The sequence below is a fragment of the Chenopodium quinoa genome, unplaced genomic scaffold (assembly GCF_001683475.1).
Source record: "Chenopodium quinoa cultivar QQ74 unplaced genomic scaffold, ASM168347v1, whole genome shotgun sequence".
NCBI lineage: Eukaryota > Viridiplantae > Streptophyta > Magnoliopsida > Caryophyllales > Amaranthaceae > Chenopodium > Chenopodium quinoa.
Window position 1 is genome coordinate 901,709 of NW_018742523.1, and position 13,068 is coordinate 914,776.

At 35.5% G+C, this 13,068-nt stretch overlaps 1 protein-coding gene across 3 annotated transcripts in view; it reads right to left on the bottom strand.

Annotated features, from left to right (window-relative positions):
• LOC110719952 (pyruvate, phosphate dikinase, chloroplastic) overlaps window positions 1–9,571 on the bottom strand; it is a 36,186-nt gene extending 26,615 nt beyond the window's left edge. The window contains exons 1-11 of one of the 3 annotated variants that reach the window (XM_021898948.1): window positions 9,245–9,571; window positions 8,437–8,537; window positions 7,623–7,894; window positions 7,321–7,377; window positions 6,511–6,744; window positions 6,264–6,401; window positions 5,773–5,935; window positions 5,428–5,663; window positions 5,218–5,346; window positions 4,890–5,069; window positions 3,736–3,873 (exon numbers count right to left, since the gene is read on the bottom strand). In XM_021898948.1, coding sequence (XP_021754640.1) covers window positions 3,736–3,873; window positions 4,890–5,069; window positions 5,218–5,346; window positions 5,428–5,663; window positions 5,773–5,935; window positions 6,264–6,401; window positions 6,511–6,744; window positions 7,321–7,377; window positions 7,623–7,871 — 1,524 coding nt within the window. In that variant the 5' untranslated portion in view covers window positions 7,872–7,894; window positions 8,437–8,537; window positions 9,245–9,571. Of the gene's footprint in view, window positions 1–3,735; window positions 3,874–4,889; window positions 5,070–5,217; window positions 5,347–5,427; window positions 5,664–5,772; window positions 5,936–6,263; window positions 6,402–6,510; window positions 6,745–7,320; window positions 7,378–7,622; window positions 7,895–8,436; window positions 8,538–9,244 lie in introns of those variants that run through there. The other 2 variants (XM_021898945.1, XM_021898947.1) reach the window with 2 other exon arrangements.
• Window positions 9,572–13,068: the final 3,497 nt, after the last annotated feature.

Consider the following 13,068-nt stretch of genomic DNA (forward strand, 5'->3'; position numbering starts at 1 on the left):
CTTAAATGTGCTTAGGAGAGCCGTTGGCAAGCCCGACCATTCCTTTGCAGCTGACTGAAGAATTGGAACTCAAGGCTGAACCAGAGAGTGTGCTGGACTTAAGGGCTGCCAAGAGTAATCTTGACATTTTGGAGGTGTTAATTAAGTGGCAAGGCTTGCCCTTAATTGAAGCAACATGGGAAGAAGCAGCAGCGATTCAAGAGAGGTTCCCATCATTTCACCTTGAGGACAAGGTGAATTTGAAGGGGGGGGGGGGGGGATGTAACGAATGCTGGGAAGAGCAAGCGTAAGGACTGGATTACATATGAGCATAGGGGGAAGAGAGGGTTGACACAAGCACACCAAATACCGCAGCCACAAGCACAACAGGGGAATCAACCTACCAATCAGCGACAACTACAATTTGTCTTTTTCTATCCTTGGCTTGTTATGTAAATATAAGAAAGGGGAAGGGAGAGTGTGTTGTCTTAGGCAGTCATTTTGTAATCCCTAGGTTAAGGAGAGTTGTACCCTCAAGGTACTCCCTAGAGAGTAGTGGCCTGAAGTCACCAAATTTCCCAAGACTCCATTTTTGTCATCAGTTAATCAATCAGCAACTTTCTTCCCTCAAAAATTGCATCTTTATTACTTATTTTTATTCTAATATTATTACAGTGAGTTAGTGTATTGCAAGTTTTCACTACTCCACCACCATCTCCTCATATGTCATCACATTCATAACATTCAAGTGGAGATTCGTCTAGTTTAAGTGAAGCACCAAAGAAAAATAGAAGCCTCTTTAATCTTTATGAAGTTATAGAAAGGATAGAAGATAATGCTTTATTATTTTTCTTATTCCTGATACTGAATCAATGGAGCAAAAGATCAAAGAGAATGGTTAAACCAACGAATAAAGAGATACATGCCATCGAGAAAAACAACACTTGAAAAATAACACCTGGGAATAGGCAACACTTCCAAAAGAAAAGAAGGCAATATGAGTAAAATGGGTTTTCAAAATCAAGAAAAATGACAAAGGTGTTGTAAAAAGGTACAAAACAAGGCTTGCTGCTAAAGGATACAAGCGAAAACAAGGAATTGATTATGAGGAGGTATTTTCCCCAATCGCTCGACTAGAGACATTAAGGTTGTTGATTTCAATAGCAGCACAATTTCAATGGAAAATTCATCATATGGATGTAAAATCCGCTTGATATCTAGAGGACGAGATCTACATTGAACAACCAGAAGGTTACGTTGGCAAAGGACAAGATAATAAAATATTGAGATTGAAAAAGGCTTATATTGGTTGAAGCAAGCAACTCGAGCATGGAATAATAGACTCGATAAATACTTGCAAGAAAATGGATTTTCAAAGTGCATTCATGAATATGCACTTTATGTTAAGAAGAGAAATGACATGTTCTATGTTTGCATCGATGTAGTTGATCTAATTTTCACCGAAAGTAGTATTGAAATGTTTGAAGATTTTATGAAAAGAATGGCACGCGAATTTGAGATGACAGATTTGGGACTCTAGTCCTAATATTTGGGAATTGAAGACTTCAGAGTGATGATGGAATTTTCATCTCATCGAAGAATGATCCAAGTGAGAAAAAGGCGAAATCCAACCTTATTTAAAAGTTTACTAGGAAGTTTTTGATACTTGACATGTACTCGCTAATACATCATTTTTGTTGTTGGACTAGTAAGTCATTTTATTGAGAATCCATTTACTTCTCATCTAAAAGTGGCGACGGGAATTCCCCGATACTTGAAAGGTACATTAGACCATGGATTGTTATACTCTACTTCAAAAGATTTCAATATTGAGATAGTGATTTTGCTAGAGACATAGATGATCGAAAAACCACGACAGGGTTCGTAATTTTATTAGGTAACAATGTTGTTTCTTGGAGTTCTAAGAAACAACCAATTGTTACATTATCTACATGTGAATCATAATACATTGCAACTACTTCATGCGCATGTCATTCGATATAGCTTAGAAGATTGTTAAACAACTACCACAAATGGAACCCATTGAGATTATGACTGATACGCTCTTGCTTTAGCGGAAAATCCGATCTTCCATGACTGAAGCAAACATATTGACAGAAGGTTCCATTTTATACGACAGTGCATCGAACACAAAGAAATTGAATTAAAGTTCGTAAAGTCTTTGGATGAAATTGCTGACATCTTTACAAAGCCATTAAAGTTTGAAGATTTTAATAGGATGCAGAAGTTAATTAGCATTGTGAGAAAGTCAAGTTTAAGGGGAGTGTTAAAATTAGCTAACTTGACAAATGATTTTGCAGGTTTAATTTAAAGAATGACAATGATTAAATTAAGGGGTATGCTATTATATTAGAAAAAGAGAGAAATATACAGGTGAACAATCAATTATAACTCCCAATTACTATATAAACGCATTATGTATTTGCGTTTTTGTAAGACACATTTTATAAGAGATATAAGAGTTATTGTTTAGTGCATTTGTGTGTCCACTATGCTTCCAACAGATTTTAAGCACTAAGAAAATGAAAGTTCATTTTCTATCTTAATCTGCTTTTCTTATAATATCAAAATGCAAGTTGGGTTAGATTAAAAGAGCGACATAAGTGATAATACGCACCTATAAAACTGTGTAACTGATGAAATACATCACAAAATGTTACGAAATTTGACAAAAAAATGTCAAATGAATGGAATAAGGAAATTGTAGTTATGGCATAGTTGATTTCTATAAGAGCAAACAAAATTTGCTTCAGATGGTGAAGAGAGCAAACTCTTCATGGTGTTCAAGAAATGATCTTTTGATCAAAGTCGAACATGAACACCATGAACTTTGAATCAAAGGGGCATGTTGGATTATTGATTCAAAGTAGTTCCTATTAGCATAGGAACATATCACCTAAAACAATGAGATCTGGTTTTATTAAGGACTGATATGGTCTGATTTGAATTTTTATTATCTTGTCTGATGTGATCTAATTAAATAATTTGACTAAACTTTAATCGCATTTTTATAATAATCTATAAAGAAAAACATTATAAAATGGATCTTGTGAGATTTGTCTCATTAAGAACTTTTCAAATATGTATTTTTTTTAATATGCAATTAACAATATTTACCAATAAGTAAATGGTAATTAGAAGTTCTGATCTCCTCTAATGTGAATGTTTCTAATCTGATTAAGAAATAAGTAATAAGCATCTGAAACAAGTTGAAGAGAACAAGTCCTCAAACATGTAGTTGTAGTGACACACTTTCCATCCTTGAGGGATATCATCAATGTTTGAAGTTTTCGTTAAGGTCTTAGTTGTGGAGATCATGTAGATAGTGGGTTAGGCATGATATTAGATTATGAGATCATGGGATAAGGATCCTAGTTTGTAGCTCTAGTTAGTTAGTCACATTCTATATATAATCAGTCATGTACTATGTTCATGTTATTCTTTCCCCTCTCTCATCTCTTTTAATAATTTCAACACCCCACCCTAGGGAAGTAGAGTTGCTGATGCTCTCCCTCTCCCTCTCCATGTTTTTTTTTTCTTTGGGACTAACTCTCCCTCTCCATGTTTTTTTTTTCTTTGGGACTAACTCTCCCTCTCCATGTTGGCTACTTTTGAACATGTAAAACATAAGAAGTTGGTCTCTGACATTTCATTTGGAGTTTAACTTTCTCGGAATAATAATAATAATAATAAAAATATATACAAAGCAAGAAAAACAAAAAGTATATATCATACCAGAATGACACTATTCCCTTGAGCATGCCAGGCTTCAGCATCCTCAGCACTGAATACAATCTGCCCCACAGCAGCTCCAGGAGATGCTGGCAGTCCACAGGCAATCACTCTGTCTTTATATGCAGATGGGTCTTCAAACTAATGCATATGCAACCGAGGAAAAAAATTCCATAAATAGCATATCTCATGCTACAAAGGTAAATAATACAGGTAGTGGGTTACATAGCAGCTAAGCCAGCTATGTTACTTGGACTCAGGTACCCATGTCTGACATGAGTACTTTGGCCCAAAATGAAGCGTTGAAGTGAAACGTAGAGTCCATGTAACATAACATAAAAGTGACTAGGGGTCTACGGGTGTTGAATTAATTAGTAAGCTCAGACACCTATTCTTGTACAACTACTATACGGCCATTCTATATTAAGAAGTATGGAATAAGTTTAAAGTTCAAGGCAATAAAAACATTAGTCTTTTAAAAGTACATTAAGGGAGGTGAAGAAATATGCAGGAATTACCCTTATGAAGTTGTTCCAAAACATAAACATATGAACATTTTGAGTTTATGACCAAGTGAAATCTAGATCGATTGGGTATCATATGCTATATATGTACATATTTTAAAAATAAAAAATAAAATCTAGAACTACCTATCATATTCAAATCAATTATAAATTTATAATACATAGCTTCCTAATACAATTTTTTAATAAAGAAGTACAATATTAAACCTTTTGATTTAACGACTACCAATTGACCTATTTGTAGTTTTAATTTCAATGGAAAAAGTTAACACGCAGAGGTAGCTAAAAATGAATGTAAAATAGTTGTTCATGAAAAAGGTTGTTAAGATAGTTATTTGCGAAAACATTTCTATCCAAGATAATTTTTTAGAAATGAGTGCATATGTACAGCATGGCAAATAGCAAATTAAAGAATCCATAGAGCCGTAGAAATGAGTGTCGATATTCATTCTCCACCTACTGGAGTCCCGATCTCAATTAGCTCCTACTTTCTTCTGGATGGTCATCTAAAGTAAATGTGTGGTTCCATTATAAAACTTCTTGGAAATGATGATGTTCTACAGCTAAACAGTAGTCACCAATTCATTGCTATAATACGGAAGTGGACAGTAAATTTCAGATAATAAGGTATACCTGAGGGTGAAGAAGTTGATCAAGATGTTGAGGTTCTACCATCTTAATAACAGTTCGAGTGTCAACTATTCCTTCATTCACCATGTCGACAGCTATTTTCACTGCACCTTTCCCGGTTCGCTTACCAGATCTGCATTGCAACATCCACAGCCTATTTTCTTGAACAGTGAATTCAATATCCTGTGTTAACATAAATGATCCACCAGATGATTATTGCTACAAATTCTATTATTTGACTAACAAAACTTCCTTATTTCAGATCTAATGTGCACAAGCAAGAAAACTAGTGTTTGATTAAAGTCTATTATGATATCTTATCAATTATTACCATCATATCCTTGTAATGTTGTTCCAAAATTTCACAGTTCTCCACAAGTTCCTTATAGGCTTCAGGCATGCAGCTTTTCATGGTGTCCAAATCTTCAGGTGTTCTAATGCCAGCAACTACATCTTCTCCCTGTGTATGCAGTGCTTCAATGGTCGTGAATAAAGAGCAACAGTAATGTTCTCTAAGATTTGTACAAGTTTGTAGAAATACCTGAGCATTAACTAAAAACTCCCCATAGAGCTTCTTTTCACCAGTGCTTGGGTTTCGCGTAAAAAGAACACCTGTCCCTGAAGTATTTCCCATGTTGCCAAACACCATAGACTGAATATTAACTGCAGTCCCTTTCAACCCAGATATCTGGTTGATGCTCCGATACTTAATAGCCCGTGGACTGTCCCAGGAATCAAATACTGCTTGAATAGCTAACTGAAGTTGTTTCTCTGGATCTACATTTTTAATAAACATGCAAAAGAAGGAAACTCAAATACTGAAATAATCCAAACTAATCTAGGCTTGGAAAATGAGAAGGATAACGAAGCATATTTAATTTGGTACCAGCAGGGAAAGTCTCTCCTTTGACTTCAAGATACACATTCTTGTACTCCTCTATAAGCTCTTTAAGATCAGAAGCAGTTAGCTCGGTGTCAAGCTTAACTCCTTTTGCTTGCTTCAACAATTCTAACTTCTCCTCAAATGCTGAGTGAGGTATACCCATGACCTTGAAGTCAAAAGTTGAACATTAGCTAGAGAATTGATTGATACAAAGCTTGAATTCATATATCTAAACTAGAAGCAAGATTTGGAGAACCAGCTTACACAATAACTCATTTGAAAAATAAATATAAAATTAAAAAAGAAAAGAGAAAAGAGTCAAAATTAAGTTAATAATAAAGCTATTCACACAAAAGTCATGCAAATCATTTAAGATGCCTCTGATTGTGAAAATATGCATTTTACAGGACAATTTTTAAGCAAAGAAAAGGGAGACTGGTAAAGTCATTTACTAAGGAAATATTAGGTGAAACGACATGGAAGTAATTACTTACTACACCGCCAAACATGTCCAAGAAACGCCTAAATGAGTCGTAGGCAAATCGTTCTCCGCCTTTTGCTGCTAGGCCTACAACCACTGTATCATTAAGTCCAAGGTTGAGGACAGTGTCCATCATTCCAGGCATTGAAATCTGTAGACATATAGAACCAATTATTATTAGGGAGCAAAAAGAAAGCAATTAAACCAACTTCTAATAACAAAATATATTAAACCAATAATAAGACATTGTAGTCTCTTACCGCAGCACCAGAACGAACTGAAAGTAGAAGAGGCTTAGAAGGGTCTCCCAGAGAAGCTCCCATGTCATTTTCTATCACTCTCAATCCCTCCAGGATTTCCTCCCACAAACTTTTGGGAAGCTTTTTTCCATGGTCCTGGTACTCTTGGCATGCTTCAGTAGATATGGTTAACCCAGGCGGAACAGATAAGCCTATGCTGGCCATTTCTGCAAGATTTGCTCCTTTGCCTCCCAACTACATAATGATTCAGGCAAGGGTCTCAGCAACACAGACTATCTTTTATAGGATTGCAGAGTCATTTAACCACAACCCTCCAAAAGCCCAATTCTCAAATCTCATGCATTTTAGTTCTTTTTTTTATTATTATTTTATTATTTTTTATTTATTTAAATTTTTTTTTTTTTTTTTTTTTCTGTTTTGTATAACTTCTACATCTCCTATTGTTTTTCTTTCTAAATATACAAGCTACATACATACCGTGTGTTAGCACGAGTACACTCTAGTTTAGTAAAATATTAAACCATTTCTGCAACACATGCTCTTTTAACTCCCAGGTGCACATAATGAATCGACGAAGGAGATATCTCAGCACCACAGACTATGATACACTTCTAAGTAAAATGCTAAAAGTTATTGCTGGGACAGTTAGCTGGAATATTATGGTATTATGATGCAGGCAAAAGAAATTACACTCAAGCTTGTTTACTTCTCTTACAAATACGATCCAATGACTACAAGAAAACATAATTAATTTCAAGTGAAAACTTTAATTCATTCATCAAATCCATATATCTAAAGCCAATGACTTACCAAGGACTTCATGCTCTTATTGCCTTCACTTCTTCCTTTACCGAAAGTGAATACTCGCTGTATGAATAAAGAAAATTACATAAAACTGACAAATATTGCATCTTAGTTATTCAACTTTTATGCTGATAAACAGATGAGATCATGAGATTAATGATTATAAGTTTCAATCAAACACGAATGGCAATAATAAAAAAGGAACTATACATCATGCATGGGAAGAATGGGAAACTGATGCAAGTGACTGCTGGGATTTATATGCCTTGTTCAAAACACAAACAACTAGTTATACTGTTATAGTCTACCTTTTTAGTGGTGGAAATTGGGTCGGAGACCAGAGCCATGACAACCTGTGACCTCATATGGCTAGAAAATGGATGCAGGCATGTGCTCTTCTGCAATCGAACATGTTGAATACTTTTGCAATGGTTACAATCAAGTAAACTTTGGTCTTGCAAATAACCAATCTGTTCTGAGTGCTTCACTTTCAATTGTGTATCTGAGCATCTATCAGGGACAGTTCTGATTAGCATTCCTTTGAAAGCTGATGCCATCTTTCGTTATAAGATTAAGATCCCTGCAGAAGACTCCAAACATAAACCTTCAATGTATAAAAACTCGAAAGAATAACATGACAGTTGTTCAGATAGAACGTATTCTGTTATTGCTTTAGCCAATCTATCTGGTTAGTATTCTTTACCCAACTCAGGCAGATTATTATCTGTTATACATTAATACTTCATTCTTGTTGATTTGGACGCAATTGGACCTATATGGACCCGTATAACAAGAGTTGTCATCTTTATTAAGAGCTCAACAATGATATAGCATATACATTTGAAATTGCAGCACACTTGCTAAGTAGACTTTTGGGCAGAATCAAATATACTCATTCCATCCCATAATGATTATCAAACTTCTAAAATGGATGCCTCATATTGTTACCTTTTTATTCCCCACCCACTAGAAATTACCAGAGTCTCATATTTTGATATAATACCTACCACACCTTATGCTCCCCCACTATTCTACACTTAATTAGCCACACAACCCTAGGTACAAGACACCCAAAAAGCGCCAAACCATTCTGTGGAAAACATTATTCGATCTAGAGTGTACCCTGATGGTGCCTGGGAGTGACAGTTAGCTCAAGTGGAGAGCTCCCCTCCCGATTTCAAAAGATCTTCGAATCGATTCTCATCACCTGCTATTGTGACTCTCTAAACACCCAAAAAAAACACAATCTACATGGTGAAAAATATATAAAATGAACAAAATATTATTATTAAAGGGTCATCTGTGAAGCCCAAGATCAATTTATATACTCTACCACGCCCCTTCACATGAGAGCCCTTGGGTTTGAAATGTGGATGCGACATAACCCCATTCATACCTAGCGCGAAATATTCCACTTAAAAGAGATCAACTCAACCAAAAGCTTAAACTTATGATATAGTATACAAATCGATCCTTGTAGGATTGATTTTAACAGTCCATCAATTACCAATCAAATAACCATATTTGATACATGAATACTCAACATAATCAGAAATTTTGACAACAATACATAAAAATCAAGCATCCCCTAAGTGAAACCAAATTAAATTTCCACAAAACCCTATACAATTTGTACCAAAAAGCTTCTATTTCATAGTATCTTCATATGTTTCTGTTTGTTCCATTTACAATACATATGTGGTCCAATAAAAATAACTTTTACCAACGAGTAAATCCACCAACATACAACCAAATAAAAAAAAGTCATGTGGGAATTAATTAGAATGGTATATTAATATAGACAAATTCAAATATGAACCGGGTAACTCACAACAATTCCAGTAAATAATATGACAAAATCGAACTAAAATTCCTCGATATTAGGCATGCATTCAACAAATATAAGAATAAGATAGCAATTGGTACTTACAAAAACCAAAAAGAGCGTGATCAATGATGAGTTGAAGACGATGATCATAAGAAGAGTGACACAGAAGTTAAGGTTGGAATGAGAGGCAGAGAGTGGAGTGGAATGATCAAGAGAGAGAAATTAGTGAGAGGCTACAAGCCTTCCAACCTGTACGACAAACAAAATTTGTAAGAGTTTTGGCAAATAACGACATCCTTACGAATCTGGATTAGTCTAAAGGGTGAACCGAATTTAACACCAAAAAAAAAAAAAACAACAACATCCTTAATCACCACTTGAAAGATGACATCTGGATTTAATTGTGTATAATACACAGTTTCCCGTTGTCTACTCTCTCCCTAAATTAAATTTTATCCGTTTTAAACACTCTAATTTCTCGTTACACCCTCCGTTTCGTTACACTAGAGTGTACCCGTACAAAATACACGGAATATATATTATATTATAAAGATTTTAATTATATAATATAAGAAAAAATATATTTTAAATATGAGAAATTGATATAGATGTAGTAACTTAAAACCTGCTATTTTAAACTATTTATAGTCTGCTCTGGCTCTACTTTGCTAAAATCCAATATACTATGTTGAGCCCTACTCTACTCTACGTACTGTCACCTACTCTACACTTTTGCAATCTGATATGCTCTATTCTGCGCATAAACTCAAAAGAACAAAACCTTACTCTTATATGTGGGTTGCTACGCAAATGTGTTAAGCTATTATGGGGATTACTTTGTCAAAGCTACATAGTTTACTTGTTCAGTGTTATAGGGGTTATTCGGTTAGTGTCATGTGGGTTATTCCATCAGTGCTATAGGAGGGGTTACTTTGTTCTTTTGCAAGCAAGCAACTATTCGATGAAGCCAGTTATGCAAAAAGTGTGTTGTACATGTTTTTGTTTTGATTATTAGAGAAGTGGAATTTGTTGGAATTGAAGGGTTGGGTATTTTGAGTTCTACGGTGAATTGTTGATAAAGTAATTGTATATCCGTGCAACCTTGCTAATACACGACACATATTATACACAAAAGAAAATAACACAAAGTGAAATGTTAGTAGTGTTTAAGGAAAAATGAATTGTTATTATTAGTTATTGCAATCCCTTAAAAAAAAGTTGGTTGGGTAGTTATGGATTTTTTTTTTTTTTTGAAAAACAAATAAATAAAGTAGTAGAATGGTAGTTACTAGTTAAAAAGAAATAAAAAAATAAAAAAAATGAAAAAAAAACCTAAATGCATTTTTTTAGTGGTTAAAAAAAACAGAAAAAAACCTAAATGCATGAGATTTGAGGATTAGGAATTTGGAGGGTTATGGTGAAAACGACTCTGTAATTATATATAAGACTATAGTGTACCCGTGAAAAATGCATGGGATACATATTATATTAGAAATATTTTAATATATAATATAAGAAAAAATATATTTCAATTACGAGAAGTTGATTTAGATATAGTAACTTAGAACCTGTTATTTTGAACTATTTATAGTCTGCTCTGGCTCTACTCTGTTAAAATCTGATATACTTTGTTGAGCCTTACTCTACTGTACTGTCACCTGCGCTAATCTTTTGCAATCTGATTTGCTCTATTGTGCTCATAACCTCAAAAGAACAAAACCTTACTCTTATATGTGGGTGGCCACCCAAATGTGTCAAGATATTATGGGGGTTACTTTGTCAAAGCTTATAGAGGTTACTCGTTCAGTGTTATAGGGGTTACTTGGTTACTGTCATATAGGTTATTCCATCAGTGCTATAGGAGGGGCTATTTTGTTCTTTTGCAAGCAATTATTCGATGAGGCCAGTTACGCAAAAAGTGTGTTGTACATATTTTTGTTTTGATGATTAGAGAAGTGGAAGTTGTTTGGATTGAAGGGTTGGAGATTTTGAGTTCTATGGTGGATTGTTGATAAAGTAACTGTATATCCGTGCAGCCGTGCTAATACACGGCACATATTATACACGAAAGAAAATAACACAAAGTGAAATGTTAGTAGTGTTTAAAAAATGAATTGTTATCATTAGCTATTGCAATCCCTTGAAAAAATCCAAAAAAAAAAAAGTTGGTTGGGTAGTTATTGATTTTTTTTTTGGTTTAAAAAACAAATAAATAATGTAGTGGAATGGAAGTTACTTGTTAAATACATTTTTTTTAGTGGTTAAAAAAAAAACCTAAATGCATGATGTTTTGGGTGTTTTTGTCCCTCAGGAGAGTTACCACACGAAGACTGATCCGGCGTGAGCTGTACCTGCAAAACAAACGGAGACACCGGTTGGGTGGTGCTCCGCCTCCGACGCACAAGTTAGAAACTTGAAGGGAGAGAAAAAGGTACGGAAATTTAGGTGGGTATCTGCTCGGATTCCAGGCTCAGGTCTTTCTCTGATGTGAGAGAATGCAGGTGTAATCAATGATTCAATCTGTCCCCAAAGTGGGGAAATATCTCCCTATTTATAGGGTCCTTGGAGAGTGGACCCCTATCTAGGTCACTTGACCTAACTTTCAGTGGGTTGCGCCGTAAAACGACGCTTCTAGGGATTTGGGCCCTTGAAGGCCGCCATTTCAGAGGTGTATCTGAGGGCGCCATGTGTCAAGAGGATGTTAAGCCACGTGGGCCATCCTGAGCTCGACACGTGGCCTCCTCTCATTGGTCCACGTGTCTAGGGTATTTTTACCCTAAACATTTGCCCCTCACAGGTCGCACGTGCATTTCTTTAATATTTTGTGCCATTTTAAATATTAATGAAGTATTCCGACTCAGTCAGTTGTTTATACCTATTTGTGTTTTGAGTTTTCAATTTGAATTTTGCGTATGTTTGCAATTCTTTAATATTTTGCCCAACTTAAAAAGGCATGCGGCGGTTTGCAATCCGGGTGCTCTTGCCCCTAGGCGGCTGTGTGGTTGGTTTTATTTCAAATTGATTGATTGGCTTGAAAACACTTGATACTAGGAGAAGTATGGAATGTTTTTAGGCCAATCAATCACAATGGTGATTGCCCCAAACCAAGTGCACAGCCGACCATTAGAACGGGTGCTTTGAGCTTCTTGCCCAGGCGGTTGTATTCCGTCTGGGGTTGACGCGTAGCCATTACACAATCTTTTGCCCTAATAGGGGGAGTGAGTGCAACTTTGGAATAAATAACCTAAGTAAGAACTTCAGCCGATGACCAACTGATGCCTCAGGGCATCCGGTTTTCGGTAACTTAATCGTTCTTTAGATTATTCTGGTCAGACGGCTATGAGTTGACCAATTTGGTCTTTCAATTTCCACCGTCTGCGTTGGTACATAGAACCGACAAATGGTCTGTTCTCTGCGACGATTGCACCCGGAGGGGTGTCGCCGGACGCCTTTGTCCATGTTGGGACAGGCGGTTTTGTAAAATTAGCAACCATCCGGCCATATTGACCTTTTGTTGAGACCGGTTGTATAGCCACTAGGCGTTTTTGTGCCAAGTTTTAGTTGGTTGAATGAATAATCCGTCTGAGTATTACCCAGACGGATAAGCAATTGATAATTTACACCAAATATCAAACGTTATTAATTTAAACAAAGAGTCCGTTTGAGCTTTACTCAGGCGGACTAACAATTGTTAAATTACACCAAGTATCAAACTTAGTGATTCAAACAGAGAGTCTGTCTGAGTTTTACCCAGGCAGACTAGCAATTATAATGTTCAACTAAACTAAGTATCAAACTTAGTTAGTTAAACTCAGGGTCCGTCCGAGCATTGCCAGGCGGCAAAATGAATCTGCAAACAAAGCCTGAATTTTCATTAATTGACTTATTGTTTACAAAAAATATACATTCTTAGAAGTAGTACTTTT